Below are 27846 nucleotides of genomic sequence, written 5' to 3'. Positions count from 1 at the left end.
GCAGGGACGTTGCAAACAGAAGTACTGAGATTTCGCCGATGTCAGCTTTCTTGCCAAATGTTTAATATTGCTGTCACCTACAATCGACAGCAAAGTTGTACTGCATTTGGTGGAAGCTGTAGATCTCAGTACCAGGTGAAAATTCCATTCCTGGGGAGATTTCCGCTCCCCTTTTGTTATTGAACCGTGGGTTTATGGGCTGGGAGGCACTGCTGGGCAGAAAGGGCTGTCGGTAGTGTAGCGTTCCTGGGGGGAGGAGAAGGCTTTTCAAAGGGAACGGCATTTGCCTAATAGCAGGATACAAAAAGGCAGGCAGAAGATCCCTGGTCTGTTCCCTGGTCTAGTGAATTACTTTTTTAATGGGCAATTATTTGGTTGGGGTATATTTTTAAGGAAATCGAGTGTCTGAAGATACAGAGCAGCTGCTGAAGTCCACAAGAGCATTTAGACATCTGACACTGGCTAGTTTTTATTTGACTTCCTGTACGTTTTTTAAAAAGCCACGAGGATTTCAGCATCTTGTATCATACCTGTATCTTTCGACAGTCTAAACAGTTTTTCAGAGCTCTGAATTTTCCAAAGGTTGCAAACCTCTCACATTCAAAACTAGATTTTCAGTGAGTGGCGAAGGTGTTGAAAGCAAAATGCTTTGAAATACTAGGCTTGTGGAACGCTTTTAAATCTGGCCTCAGAAGTCTGATTTTCAAAGGAGCTAAGTGTCTACAATTTTGACTTCTAATAAGATTGGGAATCCTCAGCACTTACAAAAAACAGTCCCTTAAACGCCTTTTGCCTGGGCTCCTTCCTCCGTGTAACAAGGAAACGGTTGGCCGCCGCAGGACAGCAGTTGGGATCTGTGTTGGGTATCTTTGCTTACAAAGCACAGGTTTACACGTCCTTGCGGTGAAGCTTTTCCACCTGCTCGACAGGAAAAGCGGGCAGAGAGCGTGGGGTCAGACAGCGAGGCCGAGGCCATCGGGGGAAACCTGTTCCATTTGCACGGACAGCTTGCTTCAGAAGATCGATAAAGCGCCTTTAGCCTTTAAAGCTGATTGTCCAAATAAAATATCTCTGTGGCGCTGTTCGCCGTTATTGTTTTGGATGGGCGCGAATGGTGGGACGGGTGCTGGAAAGGCCAGACCTGCAGTAAATTGGTATTTGTGCTTCCTGAGGAGTTTTACAGACATGCACTCCCCACCTTGGTTCTGACTGCAGATCCGGTGAGAGACATGTGGATCACAGCAGTCGTGTTCCACCTCCTGCATCTGAGCTGCTCGCACCGAGTGCACTGGACGTACAAAGGTAAGGCAAGACGAGGCTGTGCTGGGATTGCTGACTGCCGGCTTGCTAAAGACGCTCCCATCCTTTTTGTGCTGCAGAAGCAACACCCAGCTTGACTCTCTTTCCATTGCTGAAGGATCTCCGCGGAGCAGCTAATTTATTCCATTTTATTGATGCCTGTGTGTCTTGAAAGCGATTCTCTTCAATGTCACCCCTCTTTACTCCTTTGTGTGGTTAGAACACGTTGGCAGACCAATGAGGTTCAAACGATGGGGAAAAGCTTTACAACGTGTTAGAATAAAAAGCTGCCCTTTGGATGATCCTGGGAGGAAAAGTTTTAAATACCGCCTGCTCGTTATTTTATTGTCATATCCCATGCAGTGCAGATCGCTAAGAAGTGCTTATTTATGTATTTATGTATTTTGTGAAATTTTATCTGATTTTCATTTGTTTCATAGGGTTGTTTGCAGAGCTCATTGAAGTGAACGGTAGTCCTTTTAGAATCTTCACTGGGCTGAGAATCAAGCTAAAGCAAAGGATACTGTTGAATAGATGCAATAGTGCAATTAGGACACTAAGCTGTTTGCAGAAGTTCTCTCAGGATTTTCTTTTGGCCAGGCTGTCTGCGTCTCTTAAGCCCCCCCATATTTAATCAATGTCAGGAAACAAATACCTGCAAACTGCCATTGCTTAAACGAAATAAAAAGAAAAGAATTGGCAAATAGTAACAAATCCCCAGGTGTGGCTGTAATTATAATAATTTGAAAATTAGGAAGATGATAAAGTAGCTTTGAACCATTTAAAAAAAACAACAACAACAACAAAATCACCTCTTCTTCCTAACGATCTCTGCAGGATTTCAGTTCAAGACTCACGTGATGATTATTCCTTAGCTGTGGCTCTGCTTGTCTCAGACAGACCTGACTCTGACATTGATCCCTGTATTGCAGTTCTGGGGTGAAGAAGGAAATGTTTCCATACTGATTGTCAGCTGCAGCCATAACAGCGATAGAATAAAAATTTCTACTTATCCTTGAGGTCCTAAATATAGCACTACGGAGAAGGCAAATAGCCTTGAAGGGTTCAAGCATTTGTTAACAGCTCCAGCAGCACCCAGACCTCTGCAGGAACGATTCAAATTAGGGCTAAGAGGCTTAGAGCCATTGGAAGAAGGATAGCACCCAGCACGCCGCGTCTCCTACACATTCCTTCCTCCGTATGTGACCACGGGAGGTTTTTAGTATTAAATCCTTGCAGAGATGATGAGCACGTGTGGGTGAAGCTAGGGCCTTTAGTTCTTAGTCCCACATCCAACGTTGGTGTCTGAGCCCACGAGAGTGAGCAGAACAGGAGCTGGTGTTAACGCCCAGCAGGACCTTTAGGGGCTGATAGGTCTGGGGCTGAGGGGGCATCAGGAGCTCAGAGCAATCAACCGAACCCTGAAATTGGGACGCCCAGGTCCTATTCCACACCAGGATCTGTCTCACAAAAGCAATGAATCGCTTTGTCATTATTTGTTGTGTGTAAAAAGGGTGCACTGGGAAGAGGCATAGCACCGCGCTCAGGGGAGGGGTGCGTTTTGTTAATAAAAAACACACTCAGGACATCAAAGCCACCCCAGACCACTTCTATCCCAGAAAACATACCAAAGGTTTCATTTATTTAAACCATTTCACCCCTATTCTTCTTTTGTTAGCTCTCTCCCTACGTTAAAAATAGCAAATTTGCTGCCAGTTCCTGATCCTACACAGAGACTTCCCACCTCCTGCCCTGGTCCTCTTCACTCCCACGCTGGTTGCGAACCTGATTCCACACCTTTGGCCGTGGAGACCCATTTAAATCCCCATTTCTATATAAACACTGCTTCTTTTCCAGTCTCCAGTGATCAATAAGCTATTACTGCAATGCAGGTTTCTTATTTTGCAGCACAGTTGTCCTGCAGACAGAATAATGTATATTTTCACTCTAGGGAAGGCAGAGAAACCTTTGATTGCTGCAGCTCCTGGTGTTATAATAACCAGATTGGCATGCCCTGCTGGCAAATGAGGAGAGTTTTCCGACTCCCGAGCTAACAGCAGCTCTCGCCGTGTCCTAATAACCTCGTTTGCTTCTCCTCTCCACAGAAGGAGAGCTGGATGAAGAGCACTGGGGAAAGCACTTTGCAGACTGTGCTGGCAAGCACCAATCTCCAATTGACATCCAGAGGAAAAGAGTGAGGTACAACCCCCAGCTGCTGCAGCTGGAGCTGAGTGGTTATGATGGGCCTTTGCGGGGGGATTTCACGATGACCAACAACGGTCACTCTGGTAAGACTGGGGGGATCCTTCTCATTACTTTTTTTTTTTTTTTTTTTGAACTCACCTTACTTTGCTTTGCCATCTCACTTCATTCCGCTCTCCTAGTTTTGCTGGTTTCCCCAATCACACAGGCAAGCTCTCCAGAAACACAATATATAAAGCAGAGAAATAAAAGGCAGTTGCATTTCTGCAAGGTATTTTCTCTGTTAGACATTAAAAAGGGATGAAAGGCAGGTAGAGCATTATAGATTGACCCTTTCTTTCAGTGCACTACAAGACTGCAGGACTATTTTAGTGAGCGGTATTTGGGGATACCGAGTCCTCTCTGCATTCAGAAAATGCATCTTTTGTCCCTGTGCAATAACAAGAACTAGAAGCGATAGGAATGGAGAACCGTAGCTCAGTAGCAGGTTTGCATCTGAAGTTCGGTTCGATGTCGGTCACGCAAAGTATAATGCAGAGGAGAATCCCTCCCCTGGAGGATTGGTATTTCGGGTCTCGGGAAGGGAAGCTGAAGCACAGCATGGGTTAAAAGCCCAGGCTTTGGACCACGCAGTCTCAGGGCAAGGCTTATAATTTAGGAGGTCCTGGATTCCCCTGTTGCAGTCTGTAATTCATTGTCTAAATAATTCATCAGCTGGTAGTGTTGGGATAATGCTTTCGGACTACAGATGAGCAACGAGAGAATTTTCTAATAGCTGCAGTGGGGAGGGAATGAGTATTTTTGGGAAGGTGTTTGGAACATAAAAAGCTGGTAGCTCTGTAATCCTGCACGACAGTCCTTTCTTCCTCTCTGTAACAGAGAGCTACGGAGCGAAAGCAAGGAAATGAAGTGCTGAGAGACATACTGCCTTCAGAGAAGTACTGCTGTGATTCTAATTCTAAAAAAAAATCATAGTAAGTACTCCTGTTTGTCACCCCCACAAGCTCAACATGCAGTTAGAAGCTCTCATGTCAGCATTGCTACCCTGACTGCCTACAAATTAATTCCTGCAGGTTTAGCTTTCAGATCTCTGACTGCACGTGTGTATTCTCCTGTTCTTTAGTTAACATCAAAACAACGATTTTCTGATGCAAAGCACAAAGGCAAAACGACCGTCCTTATTCACGGCTCCTCTGAAGTCACGCTAGGTTTTCCTACTGCCTTCAGTGCGATGGGACAGGGTAACGATATCTCTCGAGGAAAATATTCCACTGGGCCACATCAGGAAACATTCTGCAGATCTGAAAGGGACGGGAGGTGGATTCATCACAGCAGGACTCTCCTGACAGGAGCTGAAAACCAAATGTCTCACCTAAGAAATCAGCTAGACTTTCTCTCTAGTTGTGTAATTACCAAGCTAAATCCCACCTGATAAAGCCTATTTGCAGTAGCGCAGAGCGGCTGCACGAGGAATTTGCACCTACCACATCTGTGCAAACATGCACAGATAACTGTAGGTTAATAAAGCCTTTTATATTTTGGACTTTTTTCTTTTTTTTTTTTTTTTTTTACCCAGGATTGGTCCTTTAGTAGGTAGTGAGGACACGCACAGCTCTGGAAGATTAAAATATCATCCACGCAGGGCATGAGCAACTTCCTCCAGTGGCAGATTTCTCCTAGAACTGGGTCCCCCAGTGTGGCCTTCATTAACTCAACCACCTCGGAGGCCAGAGACGGGAAAACAGGCTGGCTGCGTGTGCCGTAACCTGCGCGGCAGCAACGACGAGAGCCCAGACTGCAGAGCAGAAAGGCTGGAGAAAGGCGCAGTTGCACTCGGATTCGCTCTGCGTAATCCCAGCTGATTTCCCACTGCCTGGCAAAACTAGAGCAAAGTAGGAGTAAGGCACTTGCAGCTCAGAGCAGTCATATTTTCCACACACACTTTGCACAGATGAAAAGTAGGAGCGAACTGGGCTGTTCCCTACCTTCATGCTGTCAGCAAAGTATTTGCATAAAATATCTTAGAGAAGACTTAAGCTTCCCATAAACTGAGAGCACAATTCTCTGGTGATGTTTTGCAGAACAGAAACGGTAGTGAGGTACTTGAGTTAAATAACCAGAATTATTGAAGGCAGCCAGCAGGGATCTTCTGTAAAAAGGTAGATGGGGTTTTTTCCCCACTCCAGACTCTTTGGGATATTACAAGGAGACATGTTTTCATCTTGTCTTGTAAACAGTTTACAAACAAAAGAAACTTCTCACAAACCCACACTATGACTCATATATACTGTGCTACATTTTGCAAGGATAGTTGCTGGGTTTTATAATACGGGCTTTCATTAGGATGAGGCAATTCTCCGTTTTCACTCCTAGGTTTGGCATATTTATTAACATAATACACGATTTGTGGCAGTACGTTAGCAGGAAGACAGACGTTTCATAGTCTCTTTGTGGGTACTCCTTGGCAAGGAGAAGCCAAGAGATTTGTCTCTACAAATCCTTCAAGCATTAACACAGCCTTTTCAAACTCACAGCGCTCTGGCCCAGTCTGCCTGCTCCTACAAGATGCAGAGTCCAGAGTACTGGAAATTATGACGACAGGTTAGATGAGGCCAGTCACTTTGGTGATTTCTATCCCCCTTTTCTTCCTTAGAAATAAAGTAGTTAACAAATCGGTGCAGAGCCCCGCAAGATGTGATGTACTGTGCGAGAGAGGAGCATTAAAGCACTTTTATTAGTGCCCAAGGAAAAAACCAAGGCTGCTCAGATGGAAAAAAAAAATAAATCTGCAGACACAGCCAGTGCCCAGTGCTCTTTGTGCCTGGTGTGGTCTTTGCGGTGCACGAGCCTGAGGTCAGGAAAGATTTTAAGCACGCCTAGCTTTAAGCTTCAGTGGTTTTCCTTGCATTCTGGAGTTAGTTCCCTGAACATGACTCTGCCACCTTATTTCAGAGCGGGTGTTACTGGCAGAAAGCACTGGGCACTGTAAGCTGAACTACAAGAATGGGCATGACTGCACCCATTGCTCTCTCCCATCCTGTTTTTTCAGTTCAGATTGATTTGCCACCCACCATGCACATCTCCAGAGGGCTCCCAGGCCTCTACACAGCTGTACAGATGCATCTGCACTGGGGTGGCCTGGACCTGGAGACCAGCGGCTCTGAGCACACCATAGACGGGATGAGATATTTCGCAGAGGTACTTGTGGAGCGGGCTGGAGGGAGGGTGCGTTGCCACTCTGGTAATTGGGAAATGGGAAGCTGCAGCCCACAAAGCCTGCAGGAAGCAATGCAGGGGCAAGTGGGAGAAACAGGGCTCCCATCAGTGCAGGTAGCTGGTGCAACGCCAGGGCTGAGCCTGATGGTGCTGGCACAGAAGAGTCTAAGGAAAGGTGTTGCAATAGCACTAATAGCCTTCGAAGATGGAGTTGTTCCTCCACATTCGTCACAAACTTATTAAACTAAAGGTCTGCGTGGCTGTGCTGCGAGGCACAAGCAGCAGGAATTGGGATGGTGACTCTCCCTTCAGCCTGTACGGGGTCCTGGAAAGCACCGAGGAAGCCACTGAGCACTTCTTGCTAAATGACCCTGTCTCTCTTCTGACAGCTGCACATTGTCCATTACAACTCAGCTGACTACTCAAGCTTCGAAGAAGCCAAAGACAAACCAAATGGTTTGGCTGTGCTCGCCTTCCTGTATGCGGTAGGTTTGACGCCCAGGCTGCTGAGCGAGGCCAGTCTGTGAGCCCTGTTTGTGCTATAATCGCAGTCTGACACAAGCAGCCTGTACCAGGTTTGCATGTCTAAAGAGATGATATCTGCCACCAGTTTGAGGAAGCCGTGCCATAACAGGACTATTCTTCCCTTACGCCATCTGGGCTTCACACAATACCAGCCAATACAACCTAGGAGACCCAGAAAAATTTGCCCCGTAAGAAGTATGGATGGATTATCAGGTGCGGCAGCTGGGGTTTCCCTGCTGTACCCCGAGGCCTTGCTCTGCTTTGCAAATGGGAACCCTTGATTTTGTGTGGATTTAGAAGTGGTGAAAAAAGCTCCTTATAGTTCATTATTCTAGCTGAGATCTATGTGTAGATACCCTAGGGTTGGCCAGCCTATCAAGAGATCTGCAATCGGATTTGTTCTCTTTGTCTCCCAATGCATCAATTAGTCCCCCGAGCTGATCAGTAGTGTAGGAGGCCAGGCAGGTCACTAACCTTTTGTTCAAGTTCCTATGCTGTGTTTAGGATGGGCACTTCGAGAATACCTACTACAGTGAATTCATTTCCAAACTGGCAAAAATCAGGTTTGCAGGTAAGACCTGGGAACGCCTTTCTCCATCCTTGATATTCTCAAAACCTGTACGTATGGTCTGGGGACAGACATTTTGCTGCTGCTTTGCTCGCAGTTAACATGGGCGAGCATCCTCAGCCATGCACAACTTCACACCATCCCTGCCCACACAGCAGCCCATGCACAGGGTGGCGTGGAAGATGCTCAAGGCAGCAGTAAATATACTCCTGGCAGGTCTACGCAACACACTGCAGCACCATCAAACAACAACTTCCTACGATCCTGCAGTTTGTATGCCCAGATAGCAGGGGCTTTGCTGCACTAATACACTCTGCTTCCCGGGAGGACTAACAGCTACGGGCAGAGCACTCAGGTGCAGTTGCCCACCACCTCCATGACCCCAGGCATCTCCGAATGACAAACCATAGATCCACCGAAAGGACCATTCACTTCCCTCCATCGTTACCCGGTTCTGCCAAAGGTCTAATATACCAGTGCTCTGGGCAAAGTGATTTGCCAACCCCAGCCCTAACACCACTCTCACCTTTCTCTTTGTTCCCCATTACTTGTTAATATTGCCTCTCTGTTTCCTTTTGAGGTCAATCAACAAAGCTCATTTCTCTGGATGTCCAAGCCATGCTGCCAGAAAACCTCTCACACTTCTACCGGTACCAGGGCTCACTAACAACCCCACCTTGCTCCGAGAGCGTGATCTGGACCATCTTTCATTCTCCGATCGTCCTGTCACACACACAGGTAAGCGATAGCTGTTTACCAGACAAAGCAGCTTCTCTTTCCTCCACGCTTCACCTTTCCACACAAGTTTCCTTTTCCATCCGCCAGTGATTTTGGAACAGCCTGACAGAGGAGCTAATGGGGCATTTCTCAGGGCTTTTGGGATAGACTCCCAAGCAACTGGAATTACAGGTGACTGTAATGGCACAGTGATGCTACAGCACGGCAAGGGTCAGTTTTTGTATGGCAGGAGTTTACCTGAGGTCTGGTGAGTGATAACAAAGCTCTCTGCTCAGATAAACTCAAACATACTGAAACACTATAAAAAGGAAGAGACCAGTCAGGATCAGCAAGGCAAAAACTACTGCAAGAGAGTCCAAACTCACTCCTCCCCCCAAAAAAAACTCAAAGCATAAGAGCCATTCATAACATTAAAATAATTACAGAATTATTGGCACATTTTTAGAAGAGTATTTCACTTTTTTTCCTTGTGTACACGTACATCGTGCAGCTAGATGGGATCATTTCAGGAGTGGCCTGCCGTGATTTTTGGCTACGTGACAAGAGGGGGTTCATCCAGGCTCCAGCAGAGGCGTTACAGAGGACCGTGCTGAGCGCGCAGGAGCACTGGGCACTAACCCCACTCGTCCCAGCAGTTTAACACTGTCACGTGGCAGGATCCCCTCCTCTTCTCTGTCTGCCTTGTCAGGACAAAGGCTTTAGCAGGGGACAAAAGTAACACCAGTAAAATAAGCTTACTGTTGAGTCTTGGAGAGTGGTTCATCTTCCTTAATGAAAAGCATCAGAAACATTTTCTCCTAGGAGAACAACAAGATAAAGTGGAGACTACAATAGTGGAGGATCACAGTGTGTTCTCATTTGAAAAAGAAATACTCTTTCTGGCAGGGGGAAGGCTAGTAAGCACTTGTGAGAAAACAGAATAGCAGCAAAAATCTCCATCCATGCATATCAGCAGGCAGGTGTTAAAATCTTCCTTCAGGCAAAATATCTTTATCTTGAATTAGCTGATAAGAGCCCTCAGATTCTGTTCCTTTCCCTTGCTGATACTCAGCAAGAGACCCTGTGGGTTCCTCTATAACAAATTGCTAGGTTTAATCCTGAGCTGCAGGATCTGCACTGCGCTTCTCGACAAAACTGTTGTTGCTGTTGCCCTCCGTAATAAGCCTGCGTCGCTCACAGATCAGCCTGCTGGAGAACACCTTGCTGGACTGGCAAAACAGGACGCTGCGCAACGACTACCGGCACGCTCAGCCCCTCAACGGGCGGGTGGTGGAGTCCTCCTTCAGAGCCAAACTCACCCAAGGTAAAGGGAGTCAGCAGGCAGGACTCAAGCTTTCCCCAGAAACCTACGTGGAAGGAGTTAAGTTGGAAGTCACTTAAGCTAGGCATGGTGGAGATCACCCTTCCCAGGAGTAGCAGTGTCCCTGCACAGCAGGTGGAGATGGCCCATGTGCCTCTTTGGCCCCTGCCAACACATCTTGCTTCTAATGGTGCAGTGGTGGCTGTAGGTGTCGTGCCAGCCCCTTGTTTTGACTGCAGTGGTATCACACAGACGTCCCAAGATCTAGAAAGGAGAAAATCTACCATGTTCAGGTCCTGGCCTTCTGTAAATTCAGCTGTCTGATTGCTCTAGAACAATGCCATACAGAAGAATTCAACCTCAGACTGGAACAAATCCAGATGCAGCTCCAAGACATGAAGAGAGAGTTGCTGAATGGAGTGAGCCACGTAGGTAAGAAACCCACATCTATTCTTGTGTCCAGCTGACCTTCCAAGGATGAAGAACCCGTGCCCTGCTGTCCTTGATGGCCTAACTCATGAACAGGTTTGGTACTGATACGTGCAGGTAGAATGTGGTCCCATATCTAGGCCTGCTGATGGAAATTCTTCAAATTACAGCATCATTAAAGTTAGCCCTAATCTAGCTACTCTCACAGCAGCTGCAGCTTTCTCCTGCAACATGTAAGCACATTTTTACAAACAGTGAGGGATTTAAGCTCACAGTTCCCCTAGGATAAATAATCATTGTCTCTATTTTACACAAGATGAGAAAAGCCGAAGAGGGGAGAAAAAGTGATTTTTCCCGAACAGTCAGGTGAAGGAGCTAAGCTTTTCATCATTTCGAGCCCCTTCCCTGTTGGTAGGACACATGCCAGCAACTGTGGCTCGAGACAGCTCAGACTGCCACAGCCCTGCCAGTTCCTCTGGGTCTATTTGTCAGGATTTGGGCTAATTTATAAGCACAGCAGGAAGTCTAACAGCTGGCTTTTTGGTTATTTCAGGTATTAGATCCAGCACTTTTCCAGCTTTCTACTTCCCTGTAGAAAACATTGAGAGCATTGTGAATGTTCATCCCCTCCATGATATGTCTCTGCAAGCCTTCACCTTATGTTTCTGGACAAAATCCCAGCATGCTGGCAGTCAGACTGTTCTTTCCTACTCTACACAGGAGAGGGATAATGAGCTCGTGATGACCGTGGGCACAGATGTGGGATTGTGGATAGGAGGCCATTTCATCAGCTTCCCCATGTACCACAAGGCACAAGATTGGCTGCACTACTGCATGGCATGGGCCTCCCAGTCTGGAATGGCAAATTTATGGCTCAATGGAGCAGCTGGTGAAGCAAAGAGTATCCAGAAGGGGTACGTGAGCCAGGCTGGAGGGACACTTGTCCTTGGGAAAGAGAGAGGCACGCTTCTTGGGACCTTCTCCAACAGTTTTGCAGGGTGGATGACTCATGTGAACCTGTGGAGCCAAGTTCTCAGACCTGCAGATGTTCGGGCACTTGCACTGTGCAAACCAGGGCAACTGAAGGGAGACATCATAGCATGGGGAGAAACCTCCATGACCCTCCTGGGGGGGGTGATTCTGGAGTCTGACACCAGCTGTCAGTAACCACAGCTTTGTTTTGTTTTGGTTTTTTTTTTAAAGCAGCAGAATAATCCAAACTGCTTGCTGAGGAAACTGAAAAAAACTTGGATTATTTGCTTATTTCTCATTCTGCTTTGCATAGGCTCACTATGCACCTGCAACTGTTCCAGGTCATTTTTCCAAGAGAGCAAAGCCTCCATCAGTGGGAGAGATGCAAAGGCCAGAGCAGAACTTGGCGCAGTCCAACACCTCGCACTGTCACATTCCTCCCTGGAGTTTGATTTAGGTCCCCATACGTAGATCTTCCTACGTGCTAAAGAGCCTCTCTCTTTGGTCAAAGGAGCCCCTTTCTCAAGTAAAATCTCTGTCACATCCTTCACCCAGTCTCAGTTCCTCACCATCTTCCCCGCATGCGTCCTCTCCTCCCATTTCTCACCATCAAATCACCACCCCTTCCCCTGCAGACGGTATCGCGTAGGCAAGGCTACGTAAAGCCCTTGCAGGACAGTGTGGTCCCATGCAATCATTGTGCTTTCATCAGTGGCGTGCCTCCTTTTCTGCAAATGGATGTAGAGACTGAGCATGGAAACAACTTCTTTTTCAACATATATACATCACAAGTTTGAGGGCAGGTATAAAACTCATCCTCTAAGGTTAAAGCAAATCACGTGAAGGGCAATCTCCATCAACAACAAAATCTGTACCAGGCTGTTCAACAATTCTGCTTTTTTCAAAACGGAGGGCAGCAGCCCTGTATAACAATTGAATTGAATTTCCTCGTGTTAAATTACATTTCCTCGTGTTAAATTATGCCATAATTAGCCCCCAAACCCCTTAAACTAATAAATGCTTTAAGAAATCCTCCATTTTTATCAATGTGCACTTTACTTTCTTCTGGGAGTCAGCAGTACTCCTTCAGAGCTTTTCCAAACCAATTTAGCCATCAGGTGGAACGGTGCCCTTCGGGGACACAACCAGAAACAAGTAGAAGGACCAAGCTCTAAACCCTTCGGAGACTTTTTCAAATACCTGAGAGCTGAGTAATTTCAAAAACTAAATTTAAGCAACTTAACGTGAGATGCTAAAGACCAGTTTGGACATGTTTGCAAACACAGGTTCCAACCTGTAGCTCACTGCACAGGAATCACCCTGAATTTGACTCCTGCAACGCAACAGGGAGGTTCTTACCAAGTTCAATACCAGGTATCTCTGGGGGAGGAACGAGCTCCAACTGGCTCGTGCGTAGGGAGTAGGGATATGGGGGTTATTAAAGGATTAAGAGAGGGACCGTTGGTCTTTGGCAAGTGAAGTGTAAACACTAGGGAGTGAAATGAGCTAAACAGCTCAAAGACTAGAGTGGCACTGGAACAAATGGGTATAAACTGGCTGTGAACAAGCATCAGCCAGATGGATGACTCCTAACCTAATGAATAAGGCTTCGGAAGGACCAAAGGTCGAGGACCAGGCTTGATTTGAAGGAGAGAGAGAGTTGGGTGAGCAGGGTGGGGGTGAGGTTATAGCGATACGCGGTCCTTTGAAGCACACAATGGAAGGACAAGCGTTGGCAGGAGAAATGCCATTATGAGCCCATCTAACAAAGTACCTCAGAACAACTGACACACTCTCCACCCCAGAGCACCACAGGCCTGGCATCACTCATGCTGGACCCTCAAATACAGGAATGACAGTTCTCCAGAGGAATATAGTGCACTCCTTCCATATGACTGACCAAAACCCAGCCCAAGTGCTGGCTTGTGTCACCTGAGATCTGTCAGCCAGGATATCAGGGACATATATCACCTTATGACATAGGTTACTTGATCACAGGAACTGAGCTGGCTGAGGACGCTGCCCTTTCCCTGTGACAGATGCCATGAACGGGTAGTTTGCCTTGGAGGCAGCTACGCCATGAAGCAGAATGGTCCAGCTAATTACTCGCAATGAGAACACTCTCAAGACACAATGGCTTATTTGGAAACTCCTGCTGTGGGAAGTTTGCAGAAACTCTGAATGAAGGTCGGTATCAAACGATGAATTGGTGTATTTGTTCTCCCGTTGAATAGATTCTGAAAAATATCTGGGCCAGGCCAAACATGAGGCTGGGTCACAGCTCACTGTTGGAGGTTTCTTTCTTCTCTGCCTGCCCACCTGGGACAGTTTGGAAATCCTTCAGCTCTTCTTTGTCATCCTGAATCTCCACCTTGTTCCTTTTGGCCATGATCCTGTTGATTTCCATGAAGGTTTTGTTCTCAGTCTCGGGAACAATAAAGAAGATGTAAATTATAGTGGCGAGGCAGATGGCACAGAAGATGAGGAAGCTGTAGGGCCCCAGTCCAGCCTAGAGCAATGAAAGAAGACAGAGCAGGGATCAGAGGAATACTCCAGTTGTGTACACGACATGATTTAGACATGCTGAACCCTGCAACAGCTATAAAAAAAAGCAGCCAAAGTGATGTGCACATATTTTAAGTTGAACCACTAGAAGTTAGGGGTGGTTCTAGATTCTGTCTTCTCATACCACCACCATGGATTTATGGGAAACCACCATGGATTTACTGGGAAAGGAGGGTGAGGGTCTGTTACGTAAATCAAATTAAGCTCACCAGCTCCCTTTGCACGGGGTAAAAATCAGCAACTGTAGCGATTTATGGGTCACGGCTGCTGGGGAGCAGTTTGAACTGGTGACCTAGAGATCAAAAGCTAAAACTGGCTAAAATGGAAGACGGGGAATTTGCAATCTTTTCCATGCTCCTGAACTCAGGATCAGACATTCACCTGGAAAAATAACTGCTTGCTTTTAAAGCATGTGCAACAGACAGATGTGATAAAAAAATGCTGATTAACATCAGTTTCTTGCCTTTAACGTATAATCCTGTGTGCCAACTGGGGCATTTACGGCTCTCGGGTTTAAAAAGGCTCTCTGTAAGAACACAGGGGTGAAGATAACTACTCTTAAGCTGAAGTCTTGCCCTGTCGCGTGATCGCATCTTACCTCCATGTAGAGGAACACGAGCCCCACGGTGAAGTTGCACAGCCAGTGCACGGACCCACCCACCATGAACGCTGCAGGCCGGGATGACTGCAGGAACATCTCGGTGATCATCACAAAGGGAATGGGACCTGGAAGGTAGTTGCATATTTGGAAATCTCAAAGGCAATTTCCCCCACTCTGAATTCCTAGATTACACTGTTCGTTTCAGTGGCGGGCAATGGTTTCTAAACTACGAGTGTTTAGAAACACCCAATAAATCAAATAAGGGATTAAATTAAAAAAAAAAACAGGGCAGCTAAATGACTTTCCTAAGCTCATACAGAGCAATCAACCTCTTCTCTCCTAAGGCTGCACCTTAGCCATGAACCCGTCTTGTGCACAAATTGTAAAAAAAAAAAAAAGGTTGATAAACATGAACTGTCTCTCCAGAGAGCACCCTATGAGCAGCAACTCAGCAAATGATTGCTTTGTAAAAAGAGAGACACATGCAGGTGTCGGAAAAATGACTCATGGAACAAGCCCTCAGGTCCGTGCCCTGCACTGCCATCCCGTGGCACGGTTAAGCAGAAACAGACCATGTTCTCATTAACAGGGTCAGGCCACAGGTCCAGCTGGCCTGGTGTTCACCCTCCAGCAATCTCCCTGCCCCTGGCGCTTGAATCTGCCCGATGGCATAAACGGAAAAGGAAAGGTTGCATGTAATTCCATCTGCCAGTGAAACCTCTACGGGAGCTTCAAAACCACGTTGCTGCATCCAGCAAGGTCTGGCAGGGCTTTCCAAGCTAAACAGACAACTCTACCACGCTAAGAAGCTGAGTCAGGACAAAGCCTTTCCAATATCCACATCTCCTTTCTGCAAAACGATCTGCAGGGCCACGCGTATAATTTGAGTTGCTTCTAATTTGATTTGTTGCCTGTTGCAAGCATGCAACACCTCTGCCCAGTTGGTAGGGCTCACTGTCTCGACGTAGTTTTGCTCCAGATCTTAGTGGGGGAATTTCAGGCACAAGCACGATTGTGCCTTTGCTTTTCCTCTTGAGAGCCAGCTGCTCCCCTGCCTCACGGACATAGCCAGGAAATCACTGGAACATACGCCTAGCTGACAATCCACAAGGTGTACGGCCACACGGAGAAGAAGCTGGATCTCCTTGGATTAGCTCCACAAAGCTTTTGATTTGAAATTCAGCACAATGCTTGGCTTTACCCAGCTTGCGGAGGAGACTGGCCTGAACCGTGCATACTTACTGGCTCCAATAGCATGTCCGATGATGTAAACAATGACACACACTATGCTGAGGTAAGACATCCATGAGACAGTGGTCTGTGAAGAATTGAATCGCAGGTCAGATGGGGTTCCTATCTGAACATCACCAACACATTCAAGGCACTATTTGTAGTAAGATCTGTAGGCATTGTAAAGCCAGCGTCACCCTCCGTTGCCAGACATGTCCGTACTTATCCACAGAAATCATTGCCTGGGTATGGTCCTTGCTTCCAACAAATGGATGCAACGGGTATTATGAACATGACATAATGGAAGCAGTATTCAGATAAGCAGGATCATAGCTTTTCCTGGGTTTACTTTAGGTAGATACACAAATACAGACACCTTTCATACTCTCTCCTCCCCCCCCCCCCGGCCTTGGTGTAGAAACAACTTCAAAATATACCAGTGGCCCGTTCCCTGGACGGGCCAGAAACGCGTGGGTAGGGTCACCTGAGCCATTCAGCTACACACCTGGAGATTGAGGGCCAAAGTTAACACTGCACAGGAGACGCAGCACAATCCGAAGCCAGCAAGGAGAAGGATTCTCCTCCCCAGGGCTTCCACGATGAAAACCTGAAAGAGACAGAAGAGGGTGAGAGACCAGACACCTGGGGAACAGCACTTATTCTGGCAAAATGTATTAAGGTAGTCTTTGTCTTAAGAAATTCGGTGAAATTTCCATCATCTACTGATGGATTCTGGGCATGAAATCACCCAGGAACTGCAAAAAGCTGGATGTGCCAATGACACCGGGAACAGGCAGGCCATTCTGCAGTATCCAGTCCCGGCGAGAAGCGCGTGGAAGCCCTGCACGGTAATACTGGACAGCCAAAGGAGGGCATATCGGCCTGGAGAGCAGAGGTAAAGAACTGCTGAGGCATGTGAGAAATCGGCATGATTAATCACTGTAACATAGCTGCCTTCAACCAAGGGCCGCTGCAGGGCACCTGTTGTGCAAAGCGGGTCACAGTACATGTAAATAACATAACCGAATTTAAACAGTGACAGACGGCGGGGACTGGACAACCTAGAACTCGAAGAGCCCGAATAGAAACTTACAGCAAGCAAAGTCATGACGACGTTGATGGCACCTATCGACACGGTGACATATTGAACGTTGTTGCTGTCCACGCCTGCCGACTGGAAGATTCTGTCTGCGTAGTAGAAGACCTGCAGCAAAACCACAGCTGGGTTTATACGTGGCCAAAGGCTGAACACAGGAATCCTGTTTTAGCTGCTTTTACATCCTGGAACTGGTGCACGGAAGCCTGAGAACTGAATTCTTTCATTTCTGGAGACATTGGTGTTTGGATCCAGGCACAAGCACCTGACTCGAAAAATTATCCTTAACAGGACAGCTTGACTCTGTACCTAGTAAATGTGTGTACTGGATTTGGTACTGGCCAGGGTCAACCCACCACAACTTGAGGCAGAAGCAGTGTCCCTGATGTCAGCGCTGCCCACATCATCCACCCTACAGTCCCATCCCTTTATTAGTCACCCCGCTGGCCTTTCCCGCATGCCTTCCCACTCACCCCATTAACCCCAGAGAGCTGCTGGCCCATCATCATGACAATGATAGAGATGAGCTGCCATCGCAGGCCTCTGAAGGTGCACAGGCTGAGTACAGTAAACTGTCCTTCTTCCTTTTCTGACCGGTCTTCTCGGCGCATTTCTTCTATCTCATCATCCACATCATCCCAGCCTCTCAGCCTCTGCAAAGCTAGTTGGGAGAGGAAGGTGAGTTATGGATCCCAGAGACCAGGTCTACAGTAAGCTCTCCTGCTTCAAATCAAGCCAGAACAGTATGTAAGCTATAGGCAGCAGTGCTTCCATGGTGGGAAGTCAGGGATTCACATACACAGACAAAGGAGCAATGTTGCAGGAATTCCATCCACCAGCAACATATCAATGAAGAATTTCACACTCGCTTCACTGTTGGTTGCTGTCACTCATGTCCCACAGTCAGATCCATCCCATTCCACCTCCCCTTTCATTAAAGGATGATGCTGTACCTTGTCGTGCTTGTTCTTCATTGCCCTTTTGTATCAGCAGATATCTGGGACTCTCAGGGAAAAAGGGCAATATAAGGAGCTGAATCGCCGATGGGATCCCAGTGAGCCCCAGCAGCACAGGCCAGCCTGCAACAAGTAAGACAAGATGATGACTGTGAGAAATCTTTCCCCAGTGGAACCCACGGAAAAGTCCCAAGCCAGGGCTTTACCTTCGGCATTCCCGAGGATGCTGTTGAGACCAAGGATCTGAGCTACAAGGATCCCAACGGTGATGAAGAGCTGGGGTACTACCCCAATAGCACCTCTCAGATTTTTAGGGGAGATTTCTCCAAGGAACATGGGAACCACATTGGAGGCCAGACCTAGTAGTCAGAGAACAACATTAGACATGCAGCTGACATCAACACACTCACCATCTTCAGTAAGATGCTTTTTTCCCATGTGAGACCAAAGCAATCCCTGCTGGGCCACAGGACATATGGAAACCTCACACCCAGACCCTTCTGCTCCAGCTGAAGATTTAACGTCATCTTCTGGCCAGTGAATAAGCTGTGTATGTTTTCCTCACTCTTCAGTGGAACATGGGACCAAAAAAAAACCACATGGCATTGGTTCACTCAGTAGGTGGAGAGGCACAAAATCCATCACTGTGTCTGGTGCCCAGGAATCTAGCTTTTTCTGTGAGCCGTTAGAGAAAGAAGTTTGTCCCACTACGTCTCTGTTCATAAGTAATCTTGTCCCTTCGCCAAGGCTGTCAATATTACACTCACATATCTTAAACTTAAGACAGAAATCATCTCTGTGGCTAAGCTGCGGAAGCATTCCCATGCTGGAGTTAATTCAAGGAGCCTGGATTGTTTCACCCATTTCAATTAAAATACAGTAGGGAACAAGTCACATGTGCCTGATGGGCCTTGGGAGTGCAACCTGCCAACCTTCTGGTGCTCTGGGGGTCTAGCTTATCAACTGCTCAGCAGCAAAGCATTTTAGGAGTCCGAGAAGGCTAACAGTAGCCTGTCTGAGCTGGCAGATGATTTGGGGGCTCTCAGTGTTTGCCTCCCTAAAAGTAGCTTTCTCCCGGAAGGGTCTGCCAAGTACTTCCACACAATACACGCAAAGAAAAATTGTGTGCTTCTTCAGGTTTGGAAACAAAGTGTAAGGGAGGAATTTCTACTTCCTCTAAAACAAGAAACCAGCATCCAAACAAGCTGATGTGAGGGTGGAAGAATGTGACTTCTTGCTGGCTTTTAAAAACTCACTACTCCTTTAATTGCTCAGTAACGCTTTGTGGAGAGCTTTGCTGGTTTGAGATCTTACACCTAGCATGCTGGCGTAGATATTTCTACTCTAATAGGACACTAAGGACACAGCCTATTTTGAGGAACATTGCGCGGTTACCCACAGTAACCCCAGAGAGCTGCCAGCTCCCATGCTTACGCTGTAAATCCTGGCATGCAAACCCCAAACTCCTGGGGCCAAATGACCACATGTGACCCTTATCTTACATTTCTAAAGTTCCGAGCCTTTGGGAGCTTGGAGTTACAAAGATGATCAAGCTGTTATCTGAAAGCCAAAAGGCACAGAACAAGTATTAAAGCAACTAGAAAACATTATAAAACTAAACTCATGTAGTGTTTTAAGTTCACACCATAACCAGCCTTTTAATTGCCCAGATGATTAAAACATGCTAGCAGTGACTCCTGGACTACCGCACTGAAGTACGAGGGGCTTTCTAACAGTTCAGCCCTATGCTCATCAAGCCTTTCAGAGGGGCCCTGCACACACCAGGGTGCTACCAGCACCAGAGCTGCCCTTTTGGGAGGAAGAGCGATGCGTGGATCCTGCCTCGGCTCAGCACCTTCCCTCCCCAGAATCAACGTCCACAGTTCCAGTGAGATCAAGCAGTGAAGGGCGAGCCAGGACAGCCAGTCCAGATTCTTTTGTCAGTTATAAATAACTGGAAAGAGGGATCACGCTTAACAGGTCCCTTAGTATTTATTCAGAGAACCAACGCTAAGAGCAGCAGCCAGGCTCAGGAGAAGCAAAAGCCAAACCAAAACCATTGGACTAGATGTATTTCCTGCCTTAGGTCACGGGCTGCAATTGCTGCATGTCACAAATCAAGTTGTTTTCCTACACCAGTTTCTTGTTTTCTCCTTTTGTCTTCACAGGATATCCCAACTCACTAACAAACCATGGAGCACATCAGTCTCGCTAGCCCAAAGCCAATTAATTGAGCCTAAATGCTGTTAGGACCCTTATCAACCCGGCTCTGCAGACGCTCAGTCCAGTACTGCACGGCGTACCCAGCCACGCCGGGTTTCTGTAGCACTAATAGAGCCACTTTTACCAGCAACTCGCATACACCCTTCTCCTTGGCTTCCCACTATATCTGCAGTAAATCCAGTGGCTCTGAACCCTTCGCTTTCCCTTTTAACATTTCTTTTCTCCTGCAGGAAGATCAGTCAGTTCCAGGACTGGATTATTGGATCTGGCATTGTCTCCAAAGACTTTGGCTTAGAAGGATTATTCTGTTTCTGATTATGCTAAAAAAGCAAAAACAACCAACCAAAAAAGCCAGGCTATCTGCTTTAAGATGTCTGGGAAAACACATTATCAGCAGCAGATTTCCGGGCTGTTGGAACTCGAGTGCCTGGCAGGTGCTCATTGCAGAGGACAGCTGCACCTACAGACACGCACCTCCTCCGTATATCTGAAATCCCAGTCTCACCGCCACTGTTCACTAGAGATCTTTAGTACTTCTGCAACGTGCAGACGACAACCATTATTCAAGCAAGTACAGCATCGTCACGCAGACGTACAGCTAAAACGTGCTACCTGGGAAACCATCTATTGTGAGAATAGAAGAACCTTTACATAGCCAAGAATATAGTTATTGCTCTCCCTTTAGCATCCAGCCTCTCACTTACCAGCATATATTCCCATGATAACACGTGAAAGGATGATTACTTCAAAGGTTTTTGCTAGCGCTGAGGTTCCCATAAGGATTGCAGCGGCAATGGAGAAGAGGTTATTTATCAACAAAGTGCCCTTTCTGCAAAGTAATAGAGAAGGAGACAAAATCAGTTTATTTTTTCTAAGGCCCCGATAGTGGATTGATCCCCTTGGTGTCACACTGTCCAAAACTCTAATGAATCACCATCCCAAAGACTAAGCAAAGAGAAAAGGGTGATTGTCCCATTTTTCCTGCAGGGAATGAAGGCCTCAAGAGAAACTTCTCAGGAAACCCGAGTGGCAGAAGCTGGGTCTGATCTCAGATCCCAGCCCAGGACTTTCATCACTTCTCTCCTGGCTCAGTGCCCGGCATATAGCCCGGCCTTGACCACACCGAAACCACATCAGTTCTTCTACATGTGAGAGACAACACGCATCGCTTGAGTTCGGTGACTGATCACCGGCTCATCTCCTTTACAATCAAGGTGTGCGTGACACGGCCATGCTCCCGACGGGCTTGGCAAGCTGGAGTGACCGGTGAGGCAAGTCTTATCTGAACCCAGCAAACTGGTGGTGAAGGATCTTAAACATCACTGTCACGTACCGGCCACAATTGTTGACCAGAGGCCACACCATGAGGGACCCAAACAAGCCACCCAGAGGGAACATGGACACAGTGAGAGACCAGAGCAGTGTCTGGAAGCTGCTGTCCATAGGCACTCCATTCCTGTCGAAGTAGGTTTGGTTGTAAAAGGCTTGCATGTACTGGAATGAAACACAGGGCAAGTTTAGCGCAGCGAGTAAAACTTTCACGCTGCGAAAGCTAGTTAACAACAAACGCCATAAAGCTGTAAACAAACGTCTTGATAAAAACCCAGAATGGCTGAGCTGGAAAGCGAGCGCACGGGAGGGATGGAGAAGCCTGGACGAGCCGTTACTGCAGGATTTCCCTGGCTTCCGGAGGGAAGGGCGTTCCTCATGCCCCGCCTCCGCTCCGCGCAAAGTCCGAACAGAAACGTTATACGCCTTCGCAGCCCCCCGGTCCTCTCCCGGGGAACCGCTTCTTGCCCGCTGCCCGGCGATTCAAAGTACAGAGAAGCGCGAGCACCTGCCCACCAACACCCGCCATCTCCTGCCACGCTCCTGCCTCGTTTTGTTTGCAAACCTACTCCTCGGTCAGGGTCCGCTCCGCAGTCCAACCTACCGGGGCTGGAGAATTGATCACAGACACGTTGTAGCCATACTGGAAAGACGACCCAAACGCAGATACCAGCGCTACCAGGGCAAGCAAAAGCGTCATTTTCTGCAGAAGGGAAAGAAAACACGCAAACGCCGCCTTAGAAGCAAGGAGGTTGGGATTTTTAGGCATGAATGGCATTCAGTGAAAATAAATAAATACCCTGCGCCTTGCCTTCTGTGTTTTTTCAGTTCGTGTTACCGTATAAAGAAAACCTGACGGGTTGTTTTCGTTATAACTCATTTTGTTCTGCCTGATTTGCACATGGTCATTACAGTAATTCATTCTACTCTTTCCTGGTATTGATGGATCATTTGGACGATGAATAATTCTGAAGTTATCATTCTTAAAATACCACCCCGCAGGGGGAAAAAAAAAAAAAGTTGTATGCAATTATTCTTTTTCCAACATGCAAATTAGCGAGCTAACACAGGATATTAGCACAGGAAAGCTTTAAAAAGAAGAGATTTCACACGAAGCGGCAAAATCCTTTTCCTGTTCATTTGTTCTGCTTTCGCACGCTGGCTTGTTCAGCCTCCCGTGTCTCAGGATCAAGCTGTTTATGGATCTAATCTGATTGCCGTTGAAGCCAATTAGAACTTATCCAAGTAGCTCAGCGAGGGCTTGGCCGTGGGCTGTAAAAGCAGCACTCTGCAGTTACACAGGAGGGTGAAACTGCCATCTGGAGTAGGATCAAACACCAACCATGTTTGCGGGTACGCAGCCTCAGGGTTGCGAGCAACTTGATTTTTTTTTTTTTTTTTTTTTTGCAACGTTTTAGTTGTTGTTCGGATCTCAGGCTGGCCCTGCTGTGTTCACTGAAGTGTTTTGGGTTTGGGTGGTGGGTTTTTTTTTTTTTTAATAGCTTGTTAATATATTTCATTGCTGATATAGCAATAAAGTCATTTTTTCCTTCAGACATACGTAATTTTTCTGTCACCATCATTACCCTTAACGTCTGCAAGGTTTTACGCCCCAACACTCCACTCGGGTCCCACATGAAGGATTTGTCATTTCACTAATTGAACGTTTGTCCAAAGAGCCGCTGGTACTCCTTCTGTTCCTCAGGAGGTCTAGCAGCTCACCTCCAGAGATCTGCAGAGCTTAAGGCACGCAAGCTGGAAGCACAGAGTCCGGCATACTTACCCCCTTTGAACCTTCATTGTTGTCAGAGCTCTCCTGCTTCTTTCCTTTCAGCTTCATTTTGGAGTTTGAGTCACGGACGCAGAGTACAGGCTTTTATACCCAAAACAGACAAGGCAGGGGATGGAAACGCCCCACGCAGAAAATCCCCTTCTGACTTTTCAGGAAACATCCAATCAACGACAAGCTTTGTCAGCCAAAGTTAGTTGTTATCTGATCTTTCCCTTACTCTGACTCCCTCGTGTCTTCTCTTCCGTATCCTTGTTCGAGTCTGTCGCCGCTAAGTCAGACGTTCTTTCGCCAGATCCTGACTCAAAACGGAGATGCTGCCTAGCTACCGGGGAAACGGGCTCATCTGTCCAACTAGAAGGAGCAGACTTATCGTAAAAGCTGCTAAATGAGCTGGTTTTCCCCCAGCTGTACGCACATGGACGATATGAGGCTATAGAGCTGCTGCTCCTTCACGACGCAGCTGGAGAGGCTGCCTGGCGACTGCTGCATTCCAGGGAAAATGGGGCATTCTGTGGGAGCAGCCTTGGCAACAGAGAGGGCGCTTGCCACGGGCCGGTGATAAAACTGAACCGCATTAACCCACGGTCACAAATTGCGTATCTGCCCTCGGGCTGAAACATTGCTCCTTGTCCTGCCTCGCACGGAACAACTTGCTCAGGGCACTTCTGCAGTGCCCAGAGAACAGGTTCATCCTCTCAGATTCATGGTTTTGGCAGCGCGCAGAACACGCTGTTTTTCCACCAAAGCGCGTTAGCTCCTTTCCCTCTCCGTGGCGCACCGCGTGTTGCTGGTTTAGTATTAACCTCCTACAGTATGAGACTACTTTGAACAGCACAGGACTTGGTTAATAGTCAACTACAATTTCTAAAGTTTATCAGAGAAATGCAAAGTTCACGGATACCTCCAGCAGCTGGAGAAACTGGAACCAAGCCTTGCTGTTATTGGTCCGTCTATCTTTAAAAGCCAATTTAAGAAAAAGCATCCTCCTGAGCAGCAGTTGTTCATGTGTCTTGCACGCATTCTTTGACTGGTTGCAGCCTCCCTTTCTCCAGGTGAAAGTCTCCTGCTCTAAAGATAGGATCATGAAGAGAGTCGTACTGCTTTCACAGCAGTGGAACTTAGCCCCTAGAGTTCTTGTCATTTGTTTTTATTGCATTTGTCCTAAGGTAACGTCCTCGGGGACCCTGTTTGCTAGGATATCTTGATGGTGGATCGCATCTCAAGAACGCTCCTGTGTCTTTCAGAATCTACTCCTGCTTCGTAGTCCCACCTATCATGTGGTGTCTTAACTGAAGAGATGCAAACCAGAATATTCATTTCACCCCTAACTCATCTTTCTCTACCTTCCCCTGCATTTCCATCGAGAGACCGTAGCTAGCTGGCACCGAGACACCCTGAGCTAGCGCAGCTTTTCCCACGCTGCCTCCAAACACCGCTCAAAGCCCCCCAAAACAAACGGGACGGGTCACAGCTCAGCAGCTAGTTTAGTTCTCGCTTTCACAGATCTTTGGCCAGAAGAGGGAAAATAGAAAGTGAACCATTCTGCCCCAGGGGTGGGGAAGTTGCAGAGAGGACAAATTTCTTTCATCAAATTCCTGTTCTTTAAAGACAGCATCATTCTTCTGGGAGCTCTTGGCAGAATGACAGCCACTCTGATACTCAGTAATTACAAGAAAGGAGAATTCTTTATCATGGTCTTTAAACTCCTTCCCTGAACTTGAAGAAATAATCTTGACACACACAAAAATCAAACAGGACATGTGTGCTTGCCAACACAAACCTTTTGTCCGAGTAAATATTTGCTTATGGCAGCAGAACACTTTAAATATTTGCCAGTCACAGCAGGAATCTGGTAATAACATCCATAAGGTGGTAATTGACACTGGGATGATCTTGGGAGAGATCAACGAAGGGAGACAGGATGGCAAAGTAACTTCTCCTTGGACTTTCAAAGCAATCGCAGGGGTAGAACTTCTTCAGCTCCTGAGATCTTGTCAGACTTGGGCAGAGAACAGAGCCAGTAACAAGTACAGCCAATTTTACAGGTATTTTCTAAGCACATTTTCAATTTCAGCTGCAGGACATATCAAGCTGCTTGCATCTGCTCTTCATCCCAGAGCGCATTTGCCTGAAGACACTAACCCCGCTCTGTATCTTCTCTCCTCTGCGCTTGGCCACCACACGCTAAGAGCTCCCATGCAGGTGTGCAGGCAACCACTGACCTTCAGCCCAATTGTCTGTGCTCAAAGCTGGATCCTACGAAATCCTGATAGCTCTGGCAAAAATAATTAGGAGGGGAGGCTTAGCTTCCAGGAGAATAAATCTGCTGGAGCACATTAGCAGCGAGCTATACAAAAGTGATGGTTAGCTTAGGAGCTGGCAGTCAGCCGTGCTGCAGTATGCCGATCGCAACGCTTGCGGTAAGGAGACATCCCGCAGTATACATCCAAAAGAGTGACATAAGCAGCCTTCTCACCTGCGTTTTTGGGAAGGAATTGTACATTCAGTCAAGGCTAATTCAATATCATATGCAGTCCTGAGCTACAATTGTGGCCTCAAGGTGAAACAATAATTTAAGCAACAAATCGTTTGCCTGCAAATTAGTCATACACAGATACTGCTTTATCAGCTGCCTAAATGGCTTCCAGCCAATTAAGCAAGAGGTAGATATGGCAGTCTGATCCCCTAGCAATAGGAAAGGGGGTTGCTGGATACATAAGCACACTCCGCAGGTAAACAGCAGCGGACATGAGGCTCTGGAACTAAGAGGTAAACGAGACCCTATTTTTGCTGCGCAAAGGCGACGCTAGGTAGCATCCTCCCAACTTTCTTCCTTTTCCATCGCAGCCCTCAAAGACCATCTCGGAGGAGCCTCAGCCCCACAGATGCATCCCCAAAATAAAACCAACGGAGCAGAGAGATCTGTAAACTTACCATGTCGGGATCTGATACGTCGGTCTGGGAACTGTCTGGTCCTTTCTCTATTGGCAGTGTTGTGTGACCCAGAAGACGTTTTATAAAGTGTTGGACTGCTCAGATATTAAATCTCCATCTGCATTTTGTTCAGCAGAAGCACCTGACTGTCAAAATACCCACACTGTCCTCTTGGACCTCAGCGGGTTCATTTTTCTATCCAGGAGAGAAATACTGACTGTGCCAGCCAGGATCTGCCTCCCGCCAGCTCACGCCGCTCTGCAGTGATTTCGGCGGTTCCCTATAGGGTTGCAGGGACTACAAGATTCATGGAATTCAGTGCAAGCACAACAGATATTCACACTGCTGCTGAGTAGCAGGAGTGACTTGTATTATGCAACTGTAAGTCTTAAAAACATTAGGTCTGGCAGCGTTACTCTGGTGTCATCTCTGTAACTGCTCTTCATGATGAGAAGATAGTAGGGGCACAACCAGAAATTACACTTTCGTTGCAGGCTTGTACTTTTTCTCATCCAGTCTTAAAACTTCCAACTCCATTTCCAACCACCACAAGTCCTTCTCATCTTTGCAGCCTGGTTTCCTCCCAGGCCTTGTGATTTAACAAGCTCTGCTCTCTGCAGACCTAGCTTTTCTCACTTCCCCTCCCCGGGCTCCACTCCCATAGTCCATACCAGCCAGCTCCCTCCCCACCCATCCAGCTCATTCTGTCTTCATAGACTTAAAAACCTCTCTGCGAACTTCGGAGACTCCCAAGAGTTACTGGGAAGCAGCACACAGCTCAGCCCCCTGCCCTTCGCTCCGACATCAACCCCTAGTCCACGTGTTGGAGCACACTGCGCGTAGGAGCTCCAAGTGGCGAAGCCACGCTCAGGGACGGCAATATTTAGGATAGAGAAACTGAAAGACAACCCTGGACGCGCAAGCTAACGTTTTTCTCAAAGGCTCGTCATGCAGCCAGAAGGCAGCGTTGACACAGAGCACGTGTTGCGAGTCCCCCTGACAGAGCAGCCGAAATACAGCCAGGAGCCTTCAATCACTCCTAACACCGCAGAACAAACAAGCTTCCCTCTGCTCGCTGTCTACAACATCTGGACCCCTCTCCTCGCCTGTCCAGATCAGCCAGTTAAATCTGAGGCACCATTACAAGCCACAGAGAGGCAGATATCCCAGCTGGGCAGCATTGTGCAACCCCAGTTCCAGACAGTGTTGCTCAATCAGCTGCGAATAAAGCCATGGCCCAGCACCGCTTATGACCCCGGGGGTCTTGGGTGCTCCCAGCCCTGAGACAGCCAGAGATTGAATCTACTCTGAGAAAAGTTTGTTCATGGGTTGGAGTCACGCAGCAACTTATAAAGCCTGCCTGTGGCTCCGGTTTCTTCACCATAATGACCTGAATTTTCTCTATTTGACCAAGCCCTGCTGGGACGGCACCAGCTCTCCCCAACGTGAGTCCCACCTACCTCACAGCCTGGCCTCATCTGGAGAAAGTACAACGTGTAATCTCATGATTACATAACGTTTGTAATCTCACAGAGCCACAGTCCATAAGGTCAACTGAGCCTAAGGGACACAAAACCTACACCCTCACTTCTCAGAGGTCTTGTCACAGTTCATAGCAATAAGCCAGTAAGAATGAATGATAACACCACATACAACGGTTTGCTCAAACTGATGAAAGGTTTACAATTCTATGTGTATAAAAAAAGATAAGTGGAGGAACATATCTACAAATAGGTAGAAAATATTTGTCTTCCTGTACATGCCTTAGTCTAAGGTAGACACAAAAGAAACCTGAAGTAAGATCTTGCAACAGGTTCTCATCCAAACTCTCCAAGGTGCTGAGACCTATCACGACATGCTCGAACAACATC

At 47.2% G+C, this 27846-nt stretch overlaps 2 protein-coding genes across 2 annotated transcripts; one reads left to right on the top strand and one right to left on the bottom strand.

Moving 5' to 3' along the window:
- The first annotated feature begins 753 nt into the window (after positions 1-753).
- CA6 (carbonic anhydrase 6) lies at positions 754-11881 on the top strand. Its single transcript, XM_054849852.1, has 9 exons — positions 754-1302; positions 3405-3587; positions 6551-6699; positions 7107-7202; positions 7747-7813; positions 8391-8548; positions 9728-9851; positions 10182-10254; positions 10802-11881. The coding sequence occupies exons 1-9, from the start codon at positions 1230-1232 to the stop codon at positions 11442-11444; spliced, it is 1566 nt and encodes a 521-aa protein (XP_054705827.1). The 5' UTR covers positions 754-1229; the 3' UTR covers positions 11445-11881.
- Positions 11882-11997: 116 nt separating this feature from the next.
- LOC129215882 (solute carrier family 2, facilitated glucose transporter member 5-like) lies at positions 11998-23810 on the bottom strand. The gene is made up of 12 exons (XM_054849851.1): positions 23033-23810; positions 21854-21952; positions 21254-21414; positions 20625-20749; positions 17904-18056; positions 17695-17820; positions 17215-17402; positions 16739-16849; positions 16151-16252; positions 15658-15733; positions 14413-14540; positions 11998-13758 (listed from the first exon to the last, which is right to left on the bottom strand). The coding sequence occupies exons 1-12, from the start codon at positions 23087-23089 to the stop codon at positions 13525-13527; spliced, it is 1560 nt and encodes a 519-aa protein (XP_054705826.1). The 5' UTR covers positions 23090-23810; the 3' UTR covers positions 11998-13524.
- Between the last annotated feature and the right edge of the window lie 4036 nt (positions 23811-27846).

The sequence above is a fragment of the Grus americana genome, chromosome 21, assembly GCF_028858705.1.
Source record: "Grus americana isolate bGruAme1 chromosome 21, bGruAme1.mat, whole genome shotgun sequence".
NCBI classification, from domain to species: domain Eukaryota; kingdom Metazoa; phylum Chordata; class Aves; order Gruiformes; family Gruidae; genus Grus; species Grus americana.
This window is presented reverse-complemented; position numbering and strand designations above follow the sequence as displayed.